Source organism: Anabrus simplex, chromosome 1 (genome assembly GCF_040414725.1).
Source record: "Anabrus simplex isolate iqAnaSimp1 chromosome 1, ASM4041472v1, whole genome shotgun sequence".
NCBI lineage: Eukaryota > Metazoa > Arthropoda > Insecta > Orthoptera > Tettigoniidae > Anabrus > Anabrus simplex.
This window is the reverse complement of record NC_090265.1, coordinates 910896765-910920869: the sequence shown is the minus strand read 5'-3', so window position 1 is coordinate 910920869 and position 24105 is coordinate 910896765. Positions and strand designations below refer to the sequence as shown.

Sequence of the window (24105 nt, the reverse complement as noted above, 5' to 3'; positions counted from 1 at the left end):
ACGTCGTTTCGTGCGCGAGCAGTGTCTGGATTAGCACGGAACCGCATACGAGCTTTAGATTCCACATGGCACTCCACAGCAACTGAGCGGTAAGTTCCGGTGTTACGTAATGATGAACAAGCAGAGAAGTTCAAAATAGTCGTATGTCTTGTTCGTGATAATAACACTAAAATAGTTCAAATTTGCAGTTAATGTTTACCTGTTGATATTATATTGATACCTATTATTGATACCTATTATAGAAAGTAAACAAACTAATATATCCGTGCTCAAAGCTAGAAGTGACGGTTGGCAGAAAATTTGTAGTGAATTCAATGTGCATACTGACATTAGCCAACGTACGATCAAGCAACTGAAACAACTATGTGAGAATCAGCTCTTCTGCTTCTAACTCTTTCTGGAAAAGGACTATGATATTCCAAATATTCAAGATACAGAAGTTCTGCATCTAATTCACCTGCCATATTTTGAACTAACAGAGAATTTAACTGCTTGAATCTGGGCAGTTAAGTTAACTGAGAGTTTAACAGATTGTTAGTTTTAACCAAAGTTGATTTAAATTATTTTAACAGGCAGTTAAATGTTAACTGAGGTTGAATAAACCGGGCCTCAGTGTTTGAAATGATTTTCCATTGACTTTGCAAATAAATTAATTGGTTCTTAAAATTCTCATGTTCGTCGCCATAAGACCTATCTCTGTGTCGGTGCGACGTAAAGCCCCTAGCAAAAAAAAAAAAAAATCTCTTGACTAATCCTTGACGTCTTAAGGGGGGGGGGAGTACAGATGTGGATTTACTGAAAAGACGCCCTATGGGGGTACCTGAAGGAATACCTGTGTTTAATTTGAGGCACATCGTTGGAATATCTTCAGAAGAACTGGACAGGTAAGGAAGTACCTCATACAAAGCTGGTGAAGCTATTAGATCTGCTGTAGTAGAACTGAAAAAGTAATGTTTATCAGAAGTCTTTACATTTCTGCTTCCGTGCGATTTTTGAAGGCTTTGATTGCTTATTCTTCTGTTACTCATATAGGTGTATTAGGGAGACTGATAACAATAACTGTTTGAGGACTTAGCAGACTCTTTTAATTGCTCATAGGTTATGTTCTTCGGGTCTATTTGCTTTAGCTAATATTACATATGAGCGGCTTGGTAGCTGGAGTATGCTTGTGAGAGAGGGATTAATGAATTTTATACCGTCGATGGCTATGTGATGTTTTTGTTTAGTTCATCAAATACAGCAGCACCTCCTTTACTGAATTTCATAGGGGAGATTTGGTTGTTTAAAAACTGGTTGCCTGGTCTTGAGTAACTATATTTACATTGATGTTACTATCATTTTTAGAGCAGTTTATACATTGTATTGTATTCTTATAGTCAACAGAATATATTGTATTCTGGGATTTGTTTATGTTCTAGTGGGTATAGCCGTAAATGTATTTTATTGTTGTTACATTGATTGCCGTTAAATATATTAGTGTTGAAGGGAGATGTGTGTATTTGGTGATTATGTTAAACTAGTTTAATGGAAATGTTGCTCTGTGATGCCAATTTTCCGAATCTCCCAATTATAATACGCATTACTATGAAGAAAATTATTACAAATGCGTGAAGTTGTAGGAGGCTGCCTTAAACCATTTTATGGTATTGTCTATTTGTTGTTTGAGTTTTTATTATAATGTAACGATTATAATTTTATTTCAAAAAGTAAATTAAAAGTAGTCCGCCTCTGTGGTGTAGTGGTTAGCGTGATTAGCTGCCACCCCCGGAGGCCCGGGTTCGATTCCCGGCTCTGCCACGAAATTTGAAAAGTGGTACGAGGGCTGGAACGGGGTCCACTCAGCCTCGGGAGGTCAACTGAGTAGAGGTGGGTTCGATTCCCACCTCAGTCATCCTGGAAGTGGTTTTCCGTGGTTTCCCACTTCTCCTCCAGGTGAATGCCGGGATGGTTCCTAACTTAAGGCCACGGCCGCTTCCTTCCCTCTTCCTTGCCTATCCCTTCCAATATTCCCATCCCTCCACAAGGCCCCTGTTCAGCATAGCAGGTGAGGCCGCCTGGGCGAGGTACTGGTCATACTCCCCAGTTGTATCCCCCGACCAAGAGTCTAAAGCTCCAGGACACTGCCCTTGAGGCGGTAGAGGTGGGATCCCTCGCTAAGTCCGAGGGAAAAACCGAACCTGGAGGGTAAACAGATGATGATGATGATGAAATTAAAAGTAAAACTTTTTGTTAAAAGTAACGGTTACAAGTAAAAATTACTAAGAATGTAATCATTTCAAGTAATTTAATTATTTCAAAACTCTGATTATAATAATAGGTAACATATTCACAAATCCTCACGAACTGGTCTCTGCCTTTACAGAGTCACGAAGAGTTTGTCAACATGATGACTGGTCCAGATAGGAGATTATACAAAGACGAGCTGAGAAATACGTCAGTAGTGGTGACGTTAATTTACCCACAACAATTGACTGGCGTGGAAAGGAAGCTGTTTCTCCAGTAAAGAACCAGGGAGCTTGCGGAGGCTGCTGGGCTGTCGGCGCTGTAAGTATGCAGAACTAGATCAAAATGAAAAGAAGACGGATTAATTTTCCCCTTTCCTGTAAATAAATCTGATATGAGAATTTGTGTTATGGAAACTCTTTGAAATGTATTTTTTAAATGCATTTCTACTTATGAAATAATTTCGAGTAGCTCTGCTGTGGATTGTTTTTAACAATCTGCTTTACGTCTCACCGACACAGATAGGTCTTATGGCGATGATGGGATAGAAAAAGACTAGGAGTGGGAAGGAAGCGACTGTGGTCTTATGAAAGGCACAGCCTGGTGTGAAAATGGGAAACCACGGGAAACCATCTTCAGGGCTGCCGACAGTGGGGTTTGAACTCTCCATCTCCTGATATCTACGTGACCCAAACTGCACAGCCACTTGCTCGGTGAAGTAAATGTTTCACTCATCTCACCTGTTTTAACGGCATCCCAAACATGGGATCACTTCACGACCTTTTGTTGCTTTTTATCTTCCATCCTCATCCTCTTTTGTGTTTGATGCACAGTAGTATCAGAAGTCACACATTGAACGAGACACTCAACATCTATGGATGCAGTGCCATAAGTGTACTCGAAGTCTGCTGCACCATAACCAAATTATCAGACAAGTTCGCCAAGTTTAGATTAGTGCTTTAATTTGTATATTATCCGGCTCCTTGGCTGAATGATCACCGTAGTGCTCTTCAGTTTAGAGGACAACGGGTTCGATTCCCAGTCGGGTCGGAGATTTTAACCTTAGATGGTTAATTCTCTTGATTCGGATCTTGGTATTTTTACCGTCCGCCTACCCCCTGCAACTCACACGCCACACACAACACTACCGTCCACCACAGGAACAGGCGAGATCCTGCACGTGATAGATGCCGCTCATCCTCGTCGGAGGATTTGCCTTTCAAGAGCTGCAGCAGGGCTACAAATACGGAATTATCTACATATTAAAAGAGTTTACTAAAAACAGCTTTGGCAAATCCGTCCGTCCGTTCTACTGGACTGATTTGCTTCAATTTTGTTTGTTTCTCTCCGGAATTAATAATTAATTAATGTTATTTGCTTTACGTCCCACTAACTACTTTTTAAGGTCTTCGGAGACGCAGAGGTGCCGGAATTTAGTCCCGCAGGAGTACTTTTACGTGCCAGTAAATCTACCGACACGGGACTGTCGTATTTGGGCACCTTCAAATACCACCGGACTGAGCCAGGATCGAACCTGCCAAGTTGGGGTTAGAAGGCCAGCGCCTTAACCGTCTGAGCCACTCAGCCCGGCCCTCTCTCCAGAATTAGCTGCCGGTGAATCATGAGACATTGAAAGGTCTCTAAATCCAGCCCAACTTTGAGTAATCATAAAACCAATTCATTAAATAATCACTCCAAAAATTGCAGGCGAAGGTTCACCCTAACCCGCAATACATTCTCTACTTATCAGTTTGTTAAGCGACTAACACTTTGATTAATATTCTGATATATATAACTTTCATCCTTAATAATGTAATTGCATGCAGCCAAGTTTGAGTCCTACTTGTCAAGCCAGAGAGTATACACTGGAAGTATAATATTGACTGCTAGACACTCTTTGATTCTCTAACCTTTCCTAGCTTCCAGATATATTCAACATGAAGGCAGATCGTTCGTTCCTAATAACTTACATGCTGCTGGAAGAGAAAAGTCTATGTACATACAGACTCCATCATGTCATACGCCTTAGACATTATCTGGGAACACCTATCAAAGGATAACCTAGCTGCACTATAAAGAGTGAAGGCCATGTACCTCAAAACAGTTCTCTGCCTGGCAGAGACTGACCTATGAGCTCACAAGACAATCGTTCTTTATAGAACTGCGATTTAAAATACCATTGCCTTCTACGACCCAATACTTAAGTTTACGTCAAGAACTGCAGAATAAAAAAGCAAATCCATGAATAGACTATTACCAAACAGATGGCATGATGATGTCATAATGGATGAATTATGACTGCGAACTGCGGCGTACCATAACTTGCTTATTATTAAATGTTCATAAAACCATTAAAAAGGGCAGGCAAAACAATATGACTACGACAAACATATCAAGACCTATTTATAACATGCTGCGGAGCAACACGGGTCCTCTAGTTATTATTATTATTATTATTATTATTATTATTATTATTATTATTATTATTATTATTTTCATATTCAAACTTTTCTGAAACGTATTCGTAATACATAAAGTACAACGTACAGTATATCCCATAATATTATGTTGTGTCTGCGTCCGTTATATAATCATGCTATTATGAAATAAGGAGTGCGGCCAGGCAAAGATGAGACCCACTCACAAACACCCTGCTCGCACACACCCAAAAAATGTTTAATATAAGAGTGTTTCAAAATTCATGGCATAATTCCTCATACGTAGGGAAGGAAAGAGTGAGAAATAAGTTATGTTTGTCCTCCTTTTACTCATGCAACAGCGAACGTGAACAGAAATATATGCATGTCAATTAAGGAAATTAAAACCATTAAGTTTATTCTTTATTTAACATTCACCTTTTTCGTGCTTTTTGGGTTGAGAGAATTTTGTTAGTGCTCTCTCCAACTATGTAATTAGGTTACGGTAATTGCCCCCCCCCCCCTCCCCGACAATTAGTCGAAATGTTATAAAATTAGTAACATTCCTTTCTGAACAACTTTTATTCCTATTTTCATTTACAAAATGATTCTCTAAACCTAAAAGAAAAGAAAAGACAAGAAAAGAAAAGAAAAGAAAAGAAAAGAAAAGAAAAGAAAAGAAAAGAAAAGAAAAGGAACAAAAAACAGATCACAAAGTATATAATTGGGATTTAGACATTGTGTGTCTTACTTGTTTGAAATACTCAAATGCATCACTGATCAAAATCAGGATGATTCATCTTCACATGCTGCATTAGCAGACTCTAGGGAATCATTACACACAGACATGACTTTCACACTCAACATTTTCAGTTTTTAAGTATTTCATTAGTGAAATAACATCAACGCTTTTGTCTGCTTTACGCCACACTTTCTTACATCATGTAGCTTCAGATCATTAAAACTGAGAAAGCTATCATTCCTCTTTAAGAAGGTAAATGACACATAGTTAAGAGTGTAGGACTATGACTCTGATACAACACCATTATGGTAATAAAGTCACACAAACTTCTGTATCATGAATCTGTTGCTTTTTTAGCAGAGTGCATACTTAGAAACATAGGTCAAAGTGCTGACACCCAGTCTTTTATTAAATGTGACGCCACAAAACCTTCTCTTCCACTCGGAGACATCTTCTCCAGCCAGAGCAGGGGGGTGACACTTCATAGGGAGCGTCCGAAGCAGTTCTGAGATGGGCCAATCGACCTCCGCCAACTAATGAAACTAAAATTCTCTTTTAGATGGTTAATTTAGAAGGCAGAGGTTGGCATTACACATTCAGTTGCGTGGTACAGCAAATTCAAAACACAACACCGTTATCGTTGCGCGCGAAGGGACCTTGGTCGTACGGTATGTAATAGTGCTTGTTAGACGAAAATTTGTTGAGATTCTTTCGCATTGAACGAGATTTTTGATCCAGTTTTTTGAGAGTATGGCGTGAAATTATAATTATGCACGTTCTTAGTGTAAAGAAATAGTGTTATGATCATGAACGTACTTCACATTGAACTACCTAGCTGTTGCGAGTAAACGTCTGTGTGATTGTGCTTCTTACCTGCTGTTTGGAATAAATAAATTCAAAATATAAACTGTGTGCATTATGCTGTGTTTTACTTTCATCCTTTCCTTCTCGTGTTTTCCATTCCCATACATAAAAGTCGTGGGAAGGGTTCAACGAACGAAAGAATGAGGTTATGTTAGATCGTGATTTTGGCAAGAATGGGCGTTTTGGGGTTTTATATGAATTGCATTAACATTTTTAGTAATCAATGTTGCATTTATCACTTAATAGATGTAAATTTACATTAAAATGCGAACGGTGAAACAACGATACAAGCTAGTGTTACAACAGTATTGCCAACATACAAATACGGTAATTGCAATTTACTTTTCAAGTAAAAGACACGAGAGAAGCTTTAGATACAACTTTCCTACCGAAATACAATCATTATCTCTATCACAATTAAAATTTTAACAAAGTAACAACTGTCATTATCGTGTTTACTACGAGGTACTATCGTGGGATTTATTTCCTTATGTTGGCAGAGAGAAAGTGGCCACTGTAGCTTCCATGACCTGTTTCCTCAGCCAACTTTATTATACAGGAGTGACGGATCTATTTCTCTTATATGATCCTTGAGCCAGAGAACTGGCGGCAACTGAACGTGCCACTCGTGAAGCATGAATTATGCAATAACAGCGTAGCGCATGGTACCAGTTTTAGTGAGCTCCTGACATCTAGCGGCATCCTAGCGAACTAAGACCTGGACTGGGTTGTAGTGACGGGACCAGGAAATCTGAAAACAGTATTCATGCAATAACAGCGTAAGTCTGCGTAAGTCGTAGACTTACGCTGTTATTGCATCTGGCTCCTCAATTGTTAGTCTCCCGGTCAGATCTTATCTCTACTTTGCATTGTAGAGCAAAGGCAGCTACATGGTTGCCGCGCTGTGACGTTACACAGCGCTCCGGTCTGTATACATTTTTGGTCACGTGCTGATCCCTCCGCCAGTTCACAGGTACGAGGTACGAGTACAAAACAACCAAAAACAACACGTAGTTCCTAATCTGTTGCTCGAAACCGAACGGGTTATAGCTCTTCGCTATACTTTACAGCCACGAGCCGCCACTGGCTAAGGTTATATAAGATGGGATGGGTATGCTTAGCCGCCATTGTGGTTCATACATGCGCAATGGGCCATGTGATCAAACTCTAGTTTCTCCTACGAGCGCTCTCTTTGTCACATTGAACGTATCGCTTTAATCACCACGTGCATGGACAGAATAGTGCTATATTTGTGTGGATATTTATTACATAATGGTGGGTTGTTCTGCACCTAACTGTAGTAAAGTCTCTACTGCTGGATACAGGTTGTTTAGATTCCCTTCTGATCTGCATTATGCCTCCACTGCCTCTGCTACACCTTCTACTTCAACTGCTCACTTAACCTGCATCCAACTCTCACTGACATTACTACACCCCTTAATTCAGTCATGGTTGGTCATTCAATATTAAGTTCTGCCTCCAGAGTTCAGCAACAAGAGTTCAACATCCAAACACCACAGTTAACAATGTTTGTCAAAACTAACTTAGTATGACAGAAATAATTTGTTTAACTTTGGTGGTAATACAACCAAGATCTGGTATATGCGGACAGGTTTTAAACTATGAGCTTTCTGACTCAGAAACATTCGCTTTTTTTTTAAATTTGGGTGGTCTAAAGAAACCAGATTATAAAGTTATGAAATTTATTTGTAACTGTGAGGTCTTCTATAGGGACTAGAAGCATGATATCGTGCAAAATGGTGCAAATCTTGTAATGGAGAAAGTTTTGAATGATAAATGGACCAGTGCATGTTTTCCAACGTGCTGTTATTTAAAAGAAAAAATGTTACACACTTCTCCAAAATTCGATCTTATGCTGTTGTGGACTTTAACAAGAATGTAGGGAAACGAGGTAAAATGTATGAGACTGCTTCAGAAAAGAAGAGAAAAATGTAAACAAGGAATGGAATGGAATGGAATGTTATTGTTTTGTAAATACGGTAATAAAAGGAGAGAGTAAATTTGTAAAATATTACTTAAATTTTATATTTTTTTTAAATGTGCTGCCTGAGCAAGTTAACCAATGTTGCAACTCTTTGAAGTTTAACAAGGTGAGTCGTGTTGAGAAATAATAATACTTTTCCTCAACCCAGAGGAATCTCTGTAAATATAAAAATAAAATAATGATACTGTTAACTTTCCCAAAGTCAAAAATGTTCAATATTCTCTACAGCTGGTGGATCACTCCCCTTACAAGTCACTGGTGACTGATTATCAGTGCAATACCTCAGGTTGGGAGAGAAGATTCAGCTATAGAAGTAGTTACTCTATTCTTATTTTGTTCCTGAATGCAATTTATAATAACATAACATTTGGTTGAATAAACTAAAATCTTCTGTTCATTACAACTGCATAAGCTGATGAGATTCATAACACTCACCACAAATTCAGTTTATTTTGCTCATAGAATGTATTTTTTAAATACTGGTAAATAAGGAAAGGGACTAAATTTTAAAAGAAAGAAATAAGCTTTAAAAATCCCAGTTACTTGGGTGTGTTCGTCTTCGTATATCATATTTCAGCGTTATTTTTGTTCGAAGAATATTTTATCCTATTATTTCGACAACATTGAACATACCGCTGAATCAATTTCACGCAAGTATGAAATACCGACTGATATCATATAGTATCAAAATCTTATATTACAATTATATATCTTCAACACTGACCGACTACCACGTCAAATTCCACGATTTAAGAATGACAGTAGGCTATATGCAAGCCTCCGTGGCTCGGGCGACAGCGCACAGGCCTCTCACCGCTGAATACCGTGGTTCAAATCCTGGTAACCCCATGTGAGATTTGTGTTGGACAAAGCGGAGGCGGGACAGGCTTTTCTCCGGGCTTTTCTGTGTCAGTCATTAATCATTGCCCCAGAGGAGTGCGACAGGCTTCGGCAGCCGGCACAATTCCTATCCTCACCGCAAGTTGGGGGCTTCATTCATCCCATCCCTGACCCGGTCATTGACTGGAAAACAGGTTGTAGGTTTTTTAGCTGGCTGTATCAACACCACAGTATCTCTCATTTCATATGACGGTACCGCGGCCCACAGCTTACGAATAACCTACTCTACTTAATAATAATAATAATAATAATAATAATAATAATAATAATAATAATAATAATAATAATAATAATAATAATAGGCACTAACAATAATAAACCGATTTATTTGTAAGCTATATTTTACTAATAAATCTCCACTGAGAATATATGCCTGGTTTCTTTTGTTTGTTAAAAGGTAAATTATCAACGACCTTGCGTTTATAATCACCGTCTCGAGTAATAATTACACAATAATGTACGAAATATACTAACCTTTATGTTGAGTAGCCGTTTGAGTAATACTGAATATGAACGTAAACAGAATCTATCGGTTTTAATAAACAGATATTCAAGAAAATATTTAAGATAAAGTTCATCAAGTAATGTATTCGCATGATATCTAATGTATTTGTGATGGTTATCCGACTTCTTGGCTGAATTGTCAGCGTACTGCCTTTCGGTTAAAAGGGTCCCGGGTTCGATTCCCGGCCGGGTCCTGGATTTTAATCGCTTCTGATTAATTCTTCTGGCTTGAGGTCTGGGTGGTTGTGTCTGTTCCAGTACACTCCTCTTCATATTCAGACAACACACCACACTACCAACCACTACAGAAACAGAAAAACAGTGATTAAATCCTTCCACATTGGGTTGGCGTCGGGAAGGACATCCGGCCTTAAAACAGGGCTAAATCCACTTGCGCGACACAGTTCGCACCCTCAACCCCACAGGTGTGGGAAAAGAAGATGACGACGGCGTATCTGGTGAAATTTCTGCAGTAATTTAATGGAAATTGAGACTGTACACTTTTGTTGGTAACATTGTATCTGACCTACTTAGGCTGGACTACACAGTAACCTATAGTACGTATAGGAGAGTCGTGAGAGTGTAGGCCTATTCTCGCGAGGTTTTGGAGGAGGACAATATCTGTTTGGTTGGACTATTATTAAAACAACCTTGTACTACCTCGTCTCGGAAAAATGTCCTGAGTCACTGCGCATCATGTCCTTCAACACAATCTTCTCTAAGCTGTGACACATACCGTACGTACCCGACTTCAAAAGAAGAGCATTTCTTGTGATACATGGGAAATTATACATGAATTTCCCGAATACATTAACTGTACCTCAGTCTGAATGTCACTAGTATCATATTTCCGGCATGTCTCACCATTTGAACAGTATGAAGATCTTCATGTTACTGTGTACGTTCTTTTCGGTCATTCGAGCAAATGAAATGGACTGGGATAATTTTAAGGTAAGAGTTTATTATTTTCTTATAATCCTGTTTTCATTTAATCATTGCCTTTTAGCTTTCTTACTACTGCCTTACTTTCATATTTTATTTCATTCGTTTCTTTCTTATTTCCATCCATTAGTGTTATTTGTTTCTTTCTCAATTTCTTTATTTACCTTTTATGTTTTTTCTTTCCTTTCGTTTCTGATTTCCTTTTTGCTCTTTCGTTCACTACTTTATATCAGTTACTTCTGAAGTCGCTGGAGTCACTCTGGTTCATTTTACTTGGTCATAAGTTTCAGACGGGACGGTCTTCCTTCTGCTCCACGACTTTTCAGCTGAAAATTCTACCCTAGGATCCCCCAGAATTCGACCCCTTCTTTATCTGGATGGAAAGTCAGCCACTAAGTCACATTGCTAAAACACCTGCCAAACATTTCATGTTAGCAATACCCAGGAATAAATGCTCCATCAATATCAATCAATATCAGTCAATACTGATCTGCATTTAGGGCAGTCGCCCAGGTGATAGATTCCCTATCTGTTGTTCTCCTAGCCTTTTCCTAAATGATTTCAAAGAAATTGGAAATTTATTGAACATCTCCCATGGTAAGTTATTCCAATCCCTAACTCCCCTTCCTATAAATGAATATTTGCCCCAGTTTGTCCTCTTGAATTCCAACTTTATCTTCATATTGTGATCTTTCCTACTTTTATAAACGCCACTCAAACTTATTCGTCTACTAATGTCATTCTACGCCATCTCACCGCTGACAGCTCAGAACTTAGTCGAGCAGCTCTCCTTCTTTCTCTCATTTCTTCCCAGCCCAAACTTTGCAACATTTTTGTATCGCTACTCTTTTGTCGGAAATCACCCAGAACAAATCGAGCTGCTTCTCTTTGGATTTTTTCCAGTTCTTGAATCAGGTAATCCTGGTGAGGGTCCCATACACTGGAACCATACTCTAGTTGGGGTCTCATCAGAGACTTATATGCCCTCTCCTTTACATCCTTACTACAGCCCCTAAATACCCTCATAACCATGTGCAGAGATTTGTATCCTATATTTACAATCCCATTTTTGTGGTTACCCCAATGAAGATCTTTCCTTATATTAACACCTAGATACTTACAATGATCCCCAAAAGGAACTTTCACCCCCATCAACGCAGTAATTAAAACTGAGAGGACTTTTCCTATTTGTGAAACTCACAACCTGACTTTTAACCCCGTTTATCAACATCCATTGCCTGCTGTCCATCTCACAACATTTTCGAGGTCACGTTGCAGTTCCTCACTATCTCTTAACTTACTACTCTATAGAGAATAACATCATCCGCAAAAATCCTTACCTCTGATTCCACTCCTTTACTCATATCATTTATATATATATAAGAAAACATAAAGGTCCGATAATACTGCCTTGAGGATTTCCCCTCTTAATTATTACAGCGTCAGATAAAGCTTCACCTATTCTAATTCTCTGAGATCTATTTTCTAGAAATATAGCAACCCATTCAGTCACTCTTTTGTCTAGTCCAATTGCACTCATTTTTGCCAGTAGTCTCCCATGATCCACCCTATCAAATGCTTTAGACAGGTCAATCGCGATACAGTCCATCTGACCACCTGAATCCAAGATATCTGCTATATCTCGCTTGAATCCTACAAGTTGAGCTTCAGTGGAATAACCTTTCCTAAAACCGATCTGCCTTCTATCGAACTAGTTATTAATTTCACAAACATGTCAAATATAATCAGAAAGAATGCTTTCCCAAAGCTTACAAACAATGCATGTCAAACTTACGGGCCTGTAATTTTCAGCTTTATGTCTATCACCCTTTCCTTTACACACAGGGGCTACTATAGCAACTCTCCATTCATTTGGTATAGCTCCTCCGACCAAACAATAATCAAATAAGTGCTTCAGATATGGTACTATATCCCAACCCATTGTCTTTAGTATATCCCCAGAAATCTTATCAATTCCAGCCGCTTTTCTAGTTTTCAACTCTTGTATCTTATTGGAAATGTCATTGTTATCATATGTAAATTTTAATACTTCTTTAGCCTTAGTCTCCTCCTCTATATGGACATTATCCACACGATAGTATTTTCTATTGTTGCTGCATTGACCGAGCGAATCGTATGAACTTTATGGTCAAGTGCACGAACCCTGTTTAGCGTATTCAGCATTTAAGATTCTTCCTAAACTTTCTTTTAAATGAAGGTGTGAAGCATCATTCCTGATTATTTAAATCTTTGATTATTGTTGGTTAAACAGTCAAGTGCAAGCGGTTACAAAACATAAACAGTGATTAACAGTAAACGTGGAATGGTTGCCAGATTTAAAGATCAACTGCTGTATATGAAATATCTGGAACAGAATGGAAATGGGCGCAAAGGTATACTAGTGGAGAGATACGATCCTTTTGAAGAATTTAGGGATAGAAAATTTGTTTTCGTTTAACAAACAGTTTCGTTTCTTCTGAAATGGTGTAAATAACCTACAACTTCCAAAACAGACAAATCATCCTATTTCTGCTAACAATCTGCAATTTTAATGTCGAAAACATTTCTTAACAGCAAAGAAGAGGCCCCCATACTACGAAAAACGTAAAATTAAGCAATTTACTCAATTGTATCGAAAGTTGAAGGGCTAAAGGGTCAGGAAATATTTCAAATTGTGAGTCTTGCAAACTAAAAAATTGTTTCGAAAAATCACTTCTGGCCTAAATGCAGTTCCGGAAAAACAGCCTAAAATCGCTTGTTTCTTTACTGTTTTTTTTTAAATCCTAGCAAAATTTATATATTTATTTACATAATTCTTTCTGTAGTGTACTCCTTGGTTCAATACTCTGAGGTTTTTCTTATTTTTTGAAGAATGCCCACAACGAATTTAGTTATAGTGAAACAATGCATTGGCTCACGTTAGCGCTTGTAGCGGTAGAAAGAGACAAACTACTAATCTAATCAACCGGATAACGATGATTAAAAAGTGGATTGTAATTTTTAGGAATATTGTTGTTGTTTGAGTCATCAGTCCATAGACTGGTTTGATGCAGCACTCCATGCCACCCTATCCTGTACCAACCTTTTCATTTCGACGTAACTATTGCATCCTACATCTGCTCTAATCTGCTTGTCATATTCATACCTTGGTCTACCCCTACCGTTCTTACCACCTACACTTCCTTCAGAAACCAACTGAACAAGTCCTAGGTGTCTTAAGATGTGTCCTATCATTCTCTCTCTTCTTCTCGTCAAAGTTAGCCAAATCGATCTCCTCTCACCGACTCGATTCAGTATCTCTTCATTCGTGATTCGATCTATCCATCTCACCTTCAGCATTCTTCTGTAACACCACATTTCAAAAGCTTCTATTATCTTTCTTTCCGAGCTAGTTATCGCCCATTTTTCACTTCTATACAAGGCCACGCTCCAGATGAAAGTCTTCAAAAACATCTTTCTAATTCCGATATCAATGTTTGAAGTGAGCAAATTTATTTTCTTAAGAAAGCTCTTCCTTGCTTGTGGCTAGTCTGCATTTTATGTCCTCCTTACTTCTGCCATCGTTGGTTATTTTACTACCCAAGTAACAATATTCATCTACTTCCTTTAAGACTTCATTTCCTAATCTAATATTTCCTGCATCACCTGCCTTCGTTCGATTGAACTCCATTACTTTTGTTTTGAACTTCTTTATTTTCATCTTGTACTCCTCACCCAAGACTTCGTCCATACCATTCAGCAGCTTCTCGAGATCTTCTGCAGTCTCAGATAAAATAAATAAAGAATATATTCACATACTTTATTATTTTGACCCAAAATTCGTAGCTCATATCGCGAGGATGTTTTCATCATTGAGTTGCTTGCCTAAAGGATTAGAACTGTCGAGTTTATTCCATGTTTCTTCTTCCTGTTTTATGGTAACTCCATCTGTCTTTTTATTCTCAACGACGTATTTGTGTCTGATAACCAATTCTGCTACAATATCGGTTTCAAAATTGGAAAGAAATAGACGACCGTTTACTCGTTTGTTCTTCCATGTTGCTAGGAAGCACTTTTACCAATGAAGACATGAGTAATCTACCGACTAACAAAGGAAACAGGAAATAACTCTAACGCGGTCATAATTCTCCGTTCGCAAACAACCGAAATGTTTAATTCCACTGCCTTTTAAACGTGCTTAAATATTATCATTGATTAAGAATTGTACTCCACGATTCCTTGCAACGAGTCCCCAAATTTAAAACATGTTTGCGTACACACTAGCTAGCCGAATCTTAAACAAGGTTGGTGCACCTGACCGTTAATGTTGTGTTTACACTTACTATTCCTTCATCTTCTAGTTCGCATGTTTCTTCAGCTGCTGACTTTCCATCAAAATAATATAAGACGCACCCGTGGGGTGATTTTGTCGTTGCTCTTTTTTTTATTACTGGCTATTTTGTAGAATATGGATATTTTTAAAGGAGAGGTGATTTATTACTACAAACAATCAGGGATTTGATAATTCGAATGTATTGCCTGCAGCTGTCTTAGAGCCTATTCCCAAAAATGGAAGATGCTTCAAGAATAGACTAAAAAAACCAAACCCCACGGCACTTAACGCACTTGAAAGGGCCTTGACCCGCCCAGCGACCGCTGCTCAGCCCGAAAGCCTGCGGATTACGAGGGGTCGTGTGGTCAGCATGAGGCATTCTCTCAGCCGTTATTCTGGGCTTTCGAGACCGAGGCCGCCATCTCACCGTCAGATAGCCCCTCAATTCTAATCGCGTAGGCTGAGTGGACCTCGAACCAGCCCTCAGGTCGAGAGAAAAATCCCTGACCTGTCCGGGAATCGAGCCCGGGGCCTCCGGGCGAGAGGCAGGCACGCTATTCTGTAAATAGTGTGTAAATTTATATGTGATGATGTCATATTTTAATGCAACGCTCAACCCTCTGTAAATTGTAGTATTAAGGCATCTCCTAAATTATTTAAGGTATGTGTGAACTTATTTCTTTCTTTCTTAATCTGTTTACCCTCCAGGGTCGGTTTTTCCCTCGGACTCAGCGAGAGATCCCACCTCTGCCGCCACAAGGGCAATGTCCTGGAGCGTGAGACATTGGGTCAGGGGATGAAAATGGGGAGGATGATCAGTACCTCGCCCAGGCGGCCTCACCTGCTATGCTGAACAGTGGCCTTGCGGGGGATGGGAAGATTGGAAGGGATAGACAAGGAAGAGCGAAGGAAGCGGCCGTGGCCTTAAGTTAGGTACCATCCCGGCATTTGCCTGGAGGAGAAGTGGGAAACCACGGAAAACCACTTCGAGGCTGAGGTGGGAATCGAACCCACCTCTACTCAGTTGACCTCCCGAGGCTGAGTGGACCCGTTCCAGCCCTCGTACCACTTTTCAAACTTCGTGGCAGAGCCGGGAATAGAACCCGGGCCTCCGGGGGTGGCAGCTATCACACTAACCACTACACCACAGAGGCGGACTGAACTTATTTATGCCTTTATTGTTTATGCTTTTATTTACATGGCGTGACTCAGGTTATGGAGCCTGTTATTCTGCCAGACCATGTCTTATAAAGTACATGCGTACAGTTCAACAATATACTACACATATTACACGCACAAAACACACACACACTATAACACTAAGCTGTTCACGTAGTCATAGAAACAAAATAAAGGAAAGAAAAAGAAATGTATCTAAAATAATTCAGAATAAATAGAATTGTCCCAATGCATCAGTAAAAACAAATTTAATAAAAATGACGCACGGAATGAAATATCAAAACAGGAAAGTAGAATTCGTGTACTGTATTTACACTCAACTTGACCCGTTCAAGTACCGCTGCCAATATTTCTTTTTAAATACTGGTTCAGATAGGGTGTCCCTTAGGCTATTGGGCAACGAATTACATTTTAGAATTGTATTGACGACGAAATAATTATTGTAAAGTGTAGATCTGTGTTTTGGTATTTTGAGGGTTACGTTAGATGCAGCTCTGGTCGGGATTTTGTGAATGGTTCAGAGCAACTGAAAATCTGTTAGAGAAGAGGGTGTCTGTTTGTATATTATTTTGTGGAGTAGAAGCAACGAATGATAGCTACGACGCTGGTTTAGTTTAAGCCAATTTAACTCATGGAATGCAGGAGTTTATAAGATGAAAGTTTGGAATGTTCACTATAAGGCGGACACCAGCATTCTGAGCTCTCTGAAGTCTGTTAGAGAGGACGCCGGTTATTCTGCCGTAGACGACATCACAGTAGTCAGGGCGAATGAACTATAAAGTGCTGGAACTCATGTAGTTCAGCGTTACCGCCGCAAGGTGATGCTAGTGTCAATTGGTCTTTAAGGCGACTTCATAGCGTAATGCGTAATATGAAACAGTTGGATCTGGAGCTTGTCGGCGCTGTACTGCTAGACTTTTGCACATAAATTAAATACAGGTTAATGCGCCTGTTATTGGATGTTCTAGATAACACACTGCAGTACTTTCTGCAGAAAGAATTGGTAAAAAAAAATATGCGATGCAGAATATACACAGTTATTGAAAATGATCACCTGCAGTTGGAAAGAAACTTAAAATACTTTTCTTGCTGCTTTAGAAGGTGACCTAGTCTTCGCCCCTCTTGGTATTTTTCTTCACCCCAAAAATAAATCTGGAATTAATGTAATAAAATTACATTTTGGGTAATTATAATACCAGATGATCCTCTGAAGAGAAAAAATTGAAACACTTGAAGTTCATACGTTATATCCGCACAGTCTGAAAAAATATCGGGTCTTCCCCTTTTTAGCTTAGGATTGATGTACCTTAAGATTTACATTCTGACAGAAAACAGTCTGGAATGATGCTGACTACATTTAATAACAATACTCAGTTGGAAGGAATGCTTACATCATTAAGGACACAGTCAGTTTCAGAATCATATTCTAACGATTTCACGCACACTCATTGCTTGGTTCAATTTTATTTTCTGTTCTGTGGATCAAATAATAATACATGTGGTTATCGCCTGCTCTAGCTGAACTGTTATCATTTACTGACAGATCCAAGGGACCGAGCCTGGTTTAATATCTGTCAGTGAAATAGTGTCCTTTATCTGTTCATGAATATTTCCCTTTACCTCCACCCTTCACCGTCTTTCACCCCGTGCCATTGATTTTAACGTTTGCGTGAAGACAGCTTGTGGTCAATAAGAATGAATGAACGGATTCCTTTCATGGTACGTGTACAGCTTTGCGTTCAGCTCATATACGCCGACGCGAAAGGAGATGAGAAAAGTAAATAACTTAGCATCGGAAATGTCGTCTTATCGTGTGTAAATATTTCAAGTACTTCTCTGTTTTCGAAGCCATGCACACTAAGTGGTCTATCGCAATTGACCTTCTATTATTACAAAAACCTAACTTCCTCTACAACTTTTCTACCGAGCGAGTTGGCCGTGCGGTTAAGGGTGCACAGCTGTAAAATTGCATTCGGGAGATAGTGGGTTCGAATCCGACTATCAGTAGCCCTGAAGATGGTTTTCCATGGTTTCCCATTTTCCACACCAGGCAAATGCTGTTGCTTGTACCTTAATTAAGGCCACGGCCAATTCCTTCGCACTCCTAGACCTTTCCTATCCCATTGTCGCCATAAGACCTATCTGTGCAGCTACGACCTAAAGCCAATTGTTAAAAAAAGAAGATCTACTCGTACAATTAATTCTAGCAATTATTTCAAACACAAAAAATCAACGTGTCCACAAAATTAGTGACATTTGAAATATCATTTTGCCTTCCATCATCTATGGAAGAAGAGACTAGTTTCTTGCATTACTGTGGATTGATGTTCTTCGATTGTTCTGTAATGAATCTTCGGAGATGCGATATGGATGTACTCTTGCGGTTTCTGACTCTCCTCTTCAAAATCTGCCATCAATGTTCAATTGGATTTAAATGCGCTGACTGAGGAGGAGTTTTGAGTTGATGGAGAACGTTCCAAATCAACCAGGTTTTTACAAGTTCCGAAGTATGTTTAGGATTACTAACATATTGAAACATGCAATCACTGAGAAGGCCCAGCTTTTGGGTACTAACTTTCAAGTTTTTCGCCAGTATGTCCTTATACAGTTTCGTCCATTCTTCCCTCAATGAAGTGTAGATTTTCCATCCCTTGAGAGAACATATATTCCCATAAAATATTGGAACTACCTCCATATTTTACTGATGGGATAGTATTTTCTTTACAGTAAGCCGTGTTAGGCTTTCTTCAAACTCTGCAGCTTCAATCTGAACCAAAATGATTTAATTTTGTCTCATCGGACCATATGACTCGATTTTAAAAGTCTTAACCTTTTGAAACATGCTGCTTCGCAAACATCAATCCCTTCAATCAGTTTGTTATACAGTGCTAGAAATGCTCCTTGCGTTGAACTCAGCCACAGTAGCCATTTCTCCACAAAGCACGACTTACTATGGTCGTCTGGCGAGAAGTCGCGTGCTTGCGGGATGAGGGGTGCGGAGGGTAAGCGCGGCTGCTGCGCATGCGCTAGTCAAGTCTCAAGGCCTGACTATGAACATCAATTCCGCCCGCGGTGATACTTCTGAACTAAGGTGCTGCTGTGAAGTTTCAAACTGGTAAAGTAATTATGCTTTATTTACACTTTTACTGTAAGTACTGTATAATGAACAGTTTAATAATGAACACCCATCTCTTACAGAGAACTCGCACTGTTTATCACAACTAATGTTTGTAGCTTAGTGTAGTATCTGTTACTCGTGCCGTACCCACAAGTTGCCGCGACTTCTCGTGAGACGCAGATGGTATAATCTGGTTAGAAAGTTCGTTTCCCAGATTGTGTTGTACACGAATGTGCAGTTTTGGTACATTTACCTTACGATCACGTCTAATTTGATGCAAAATATACCTTCCATCCCTTTCACTTCATTGTCTCTCTCTTGGTTTTCGTGCCAAATTCTTCGACGTAACCTCATATTCGAATTTATTGACGATATACTGGATTGTTGAATGCGTTGTACTGACATTCGGACTTACTTCCCTTAATGATTTACTCTTAAGAGCAAGCTGGACAATTATTTTATTCGGGTCATCTGAGAGCTCTTTACCATCTTGCACCAATGCTTCAATAGTACCATACTACACGCTGACGTGACGTCTCTTAACGAGGAGAAAAGTCGTAGTGCAAATGAGCTGAGATGAAGTACTTGTAACTTAGCTAATGAGATGTCAGCATTGACAGTGTAAAATACGCTGCTGAAGTCTAGAAGAGTTATAAGAGTTATAAGAGTTATTTTCCGTTCGTCCATGGCATTTCTGACGTCCGTAATTCTTACCAAGACTATCGCAATGCTGCGTTCTTTCTTATAACCCGATTGAGGAGGATCAAACTGCGAATACTTTTCCAAATATTGTACAAGTCGTTTAAAGATTCGTTTTTCCAGGGCTTTAGAGATGGCTGACAGTACGGATACAGGTCGATAATCTGATTCAGACTTTGGAATAGGAATAATGAAGGCATCTTTCCATTTAGATGGAAAATTACCTGTGGTGAGACAACGTAAAATACACATGTTACTATTGGCAATAGGATATCAATGTTATTGGTAATGTAGGAAGTAGTAATACCAGGCTCTGAAAGCCGCAGACCAAATCGAAACTATTAAAAATACTTTCAAAAATACACACTTTTTGGAACTATGTGAAATATACTTCCCTTTTCCTCTTCGGTTAGTTGATGCATTAAATTAACATTTTTGATATAAATTATATATTAAACATTGTTATCTCTCAAGTAATGTTCCATAAACATGAAGTATCATAAACATTACCATAATCATCCTTTTCCAAAACAATTGACTTTTACAAATCATGTTCTCATTCAGTGGTCCTACTTACAAAATAATATCACAATTATATCGATTGTTGTAACCAGAGCTGACGTGATTTATTTATTTACTATCTGATGTACCCGTGCTTTGCTACGGATTTCTACATTGTATACAGAATTCTAGGTTAGGTAGTGTACGCATTGTAAGCAAGATTGTATTAAATTGCATAGCTCTTAACGTCACGCTAGAAGCGCGACGGGGAAGTCACCAAACGTCTTTACTCATATGAAGACTGGGTTAGGGATTTTTCATTGTAATGGTAGACACTCACTCTCCACTTGCCTTTCTGCACCCTCAGAAAGACCATCTTAGTGATTTTCCCAACTGAAATAAACATAGGTCATTATAATGACGTCAGTAGGAATGGCGCGATAAAAAGCAATGCTTTCATATGAAATACTCCATCAAGTGAAAACCACACATTTTCTCACTTTTAACGAACAGTACTAGGCTGCCGATATAACATTCCAAAGTTCCAGAGCTGGAATGACCAAGCCGCAGACAGCCGTGATCCGTGAACACTCTTTATCTTTTTTCGGTGGGCGGGGGGAGAGGGGTGTCGAACAGTGGAGAGTCCCAGGGAAAAAACTATGCCCTTTTACTAATCTGTTTCTTAGGAGTACCCGATGAGTCGGAAAATCTCAATTCACTACACTGGCGGCGGAATAATCTATCCGACTTGGAGGCAATTTTTTCCTCCAAGCCAGAGGGAAAACCCCTCTTCACTGCTAATTTGGAATAAAATGAATGTAGAATTTAATAAAAATGAAGAGGAAGAAGATTTTCTTAAGAAACGGCTCTTTTCAGGGTTAAATTTTGAGTTAATTTGTGAAATGTGGTGCTCTAATTTGGTATAGGCTAAAATTGTAATTCTAGTCCAGGTCATACTACTACTACTACTACTACTACTACTGCTGCTGCTAAGTGAGCCTCTGCCTTAAATGTGCATACTGCTCATTCAAAACAGCCCATCAGAGTAGGGATCGAATAGCAGGAATACTATGATGAACCAGAGTATTACGTACCAGCAGTATCAGAAAATGTATGATCCAGAGGAATGACATGCTAAGGAAGAAAGTTTTTTAACTCCCCAGCTATTTCCCGACAATATTCTGTCAGGCTGTTATACTTGGTACGCAGCAGTAATCCCATCTATCGGAGTTGAGCGGCAGCATAAGAGACAAAGAACATCACAACAAACAATGGTCAATGTAATGTTATTGTTGATCAATGTTATACGCTTTCGATATTATAGGCCTTCATATTTAGTTTCCTTCCGACTCTGAAATACCACTCTTATCATAGTCGGAACGGTAAAACTGAATAAGACATAAATGGTCGGATATTGTATTCTCTATAACTTTTGTTATGTAGTACTGTTCGATAGGACCAATAACACAGGTATATAAAAATTAAATTTTAGGTACCCTCCCCTAAACTATAATTTCCTCCAAGGTGAATACAATTGTTTATAGCTTGCATTGTAGTTTCTTATTCCCCGATTCTATATACCGATTTTCATTAAATTCTGTTTACCCATTTTCTCATGGCTCGGCGTTGATATGGACTTAGCCAAAAAATACAAATTAATGAATATCTGTGTTATCATAGCAGGTACGGTAAAAATGTATAAGACATAAATGATTAAAAATTTAATTCCATATAACATTTTTCATGTAGTATTTATTGACAGGACCACTAATAATATAAATATTTGAGAATTAAATTTTAGGCCTTCCCCTAAACTACCATTTCACTCAGCGTGAATAAAATTATTTACAGCCTAGATTGTAGTGGCTCATCCCTCGACTTTATATACCTATTTTCATTAAATTCTCTTCAGCCGTTTTCTCGTGATGCCTTTGCATACACATATATATACAGATAGACAGACAGACAGACAGAAATTACGGAAAAGTAAGAAGATGGGAGAGATATATATAGGGCTAGATTTACTTATTTACTTGTGTAGTGATTGATTGATTGATTGATTGATTGATTGATTGATTGATTGATTGATTGATTGATTGATTGATTGATTGATTGATTGATTGATTGATTGATTGATTGATTGATTGATTGATTGATTGATTGATTGATTGATTGATTGATTGATTGATTGATTGATTGATTGATTGATGTCGTGTGGGATCCAGAGATGCCTGGTGCGGATCTTTTTAGTTGGCGCCTATATCACCTGAGAGTCTGGGTGTTTGATGATTACGATGATGATGTAGAGAGAGGATAAAACCCGGCATCGCCACATTGTCTACTCCTACTGATTAATTGCTCTGGATTGTTTTGCATAACACATTGAAGTTTTTTTTTAATTTGCTTTCCGTCGCAAATGCACAGATGGGTCACATGGCAAAGATGGGATACGAAATGTCTAGGAGTGAGAAGAAAGCGACCGTGGTCTTAATAATGTAGAGCCGCAGCATTTCACTGGTGTGAAAATAGGAAATCACGGAAAAACCATCTTCAGAGCCGCCGACATTGGGGTTCGAACCCACTATCTCCCGAATGGAAGCTCACAGCTGCGCGGTCCTAACCGCACGGCCAACTAGCTCGGTTGAAGAAAAAATTGGAAACTAAGCATAAATGGCGTATATTGAAAAAAATTGGAACAGAACCATTATCAGATACATTGAAATGTCGTATGGCTTTTAGTGCCGGGATATCCCAGGACGGGTTCGGCTCGCCAGGTGCAGGTCTTTCTATTTGACTCCTGTAGGCGACCTGCGCGCCGTGATGAGGATGAAATGATGATGAAGACAACACATATACCCAGCCCCTGTGCCATTGAAATTAACCAGTTAAGGTTAAAATCCCCGGCCCGGCCGGGAATCGAACCCGGGACCCGAACCGAAGGCCAGTACGCTGACCGTTCAGCCAACGAGTCGGACATCAGATACATTGCAAATAACATTTGGAAACAAAGCAGAAACAACTTGTAAGAATCGTTTCGACGCTAAGCAGATACAGTCTACTGTATATTAAAAGCAAAACGTTTGAACATTAGTCAGAAACGATGCAACCATTTCTCTTTCGCTTATTTTTCAAACAACATGTATAACTTTTTTTTTTTTTTTGCTAGTTGCTTTACGTCGCACCGACGTCTTACGGCGACGATGGGATAGGAAAAGTCTAGGAACAGGAAGGAAGCGGCCATATCCTTAATTAAAGTACAGCCCCAGCATTTGCCTGGTATGAAAATGGGAAACCAGGGAAAACCATCTTCAGGGCTGCCGACAGTGGGGTTCGAACCCACTATCTCCCGCATGCAGGCTCACAGCTGCCCGCCGCTAACCACACGACCAACTCGCCCGGTATATATATAACAAATTTAACAGACTGTTTAAGTCTGATCATGCTTTAGGGGTCACTGGGAGAAGACATACATATTTTCTTAGCCTACATTTTTGATGCATCGTGGATCTCACAATATACTGCCAAGGGCCGCACACACCCTGTGACGTCAAGTGGACGGGCCTGGTTTAAACAAAGCATTATTTTACGCAAGCACTTGTGTGTACTGATTACTAAAAATTAGCAAATATATTGCAAATTCAGTAAGTTCGGCAACACTGCCGTCAATAGAGTCTTAAATTTTAATAAATAATGTTATTT

The 24105-nt window shown here is 39.1% G+C and overlaps 1 protein-coding gene across 3 annotated transcripts in view; it reads left to right on the top strand.

Annotated features, from left to right (window-relative positions):
- Positions 1 to 10235: 10235 nt before the first annotated feature.
- The window catches only part of LOC136874692 (procathepsin L), a 57161-nt gene continuing 43291 nt past the window's right edge, over positions 10236 to 24105 (top strand). For all 3 annotated transcript variants that reach the window (XM_067148347.2, XM_068227942.1, XM_067148337.2), the window contains exon 1: positions 10236 to 10606. In XM_067148347.2, the coding sequence (XP_067004448.1) occupies positions 10511 to 10606 (96 nt within the window). In that variant the 5' untranslated portion in view covers positions 10236 to 10510. The remainder of the gene's footprint in view (positions 10607 to 24105) is intronic.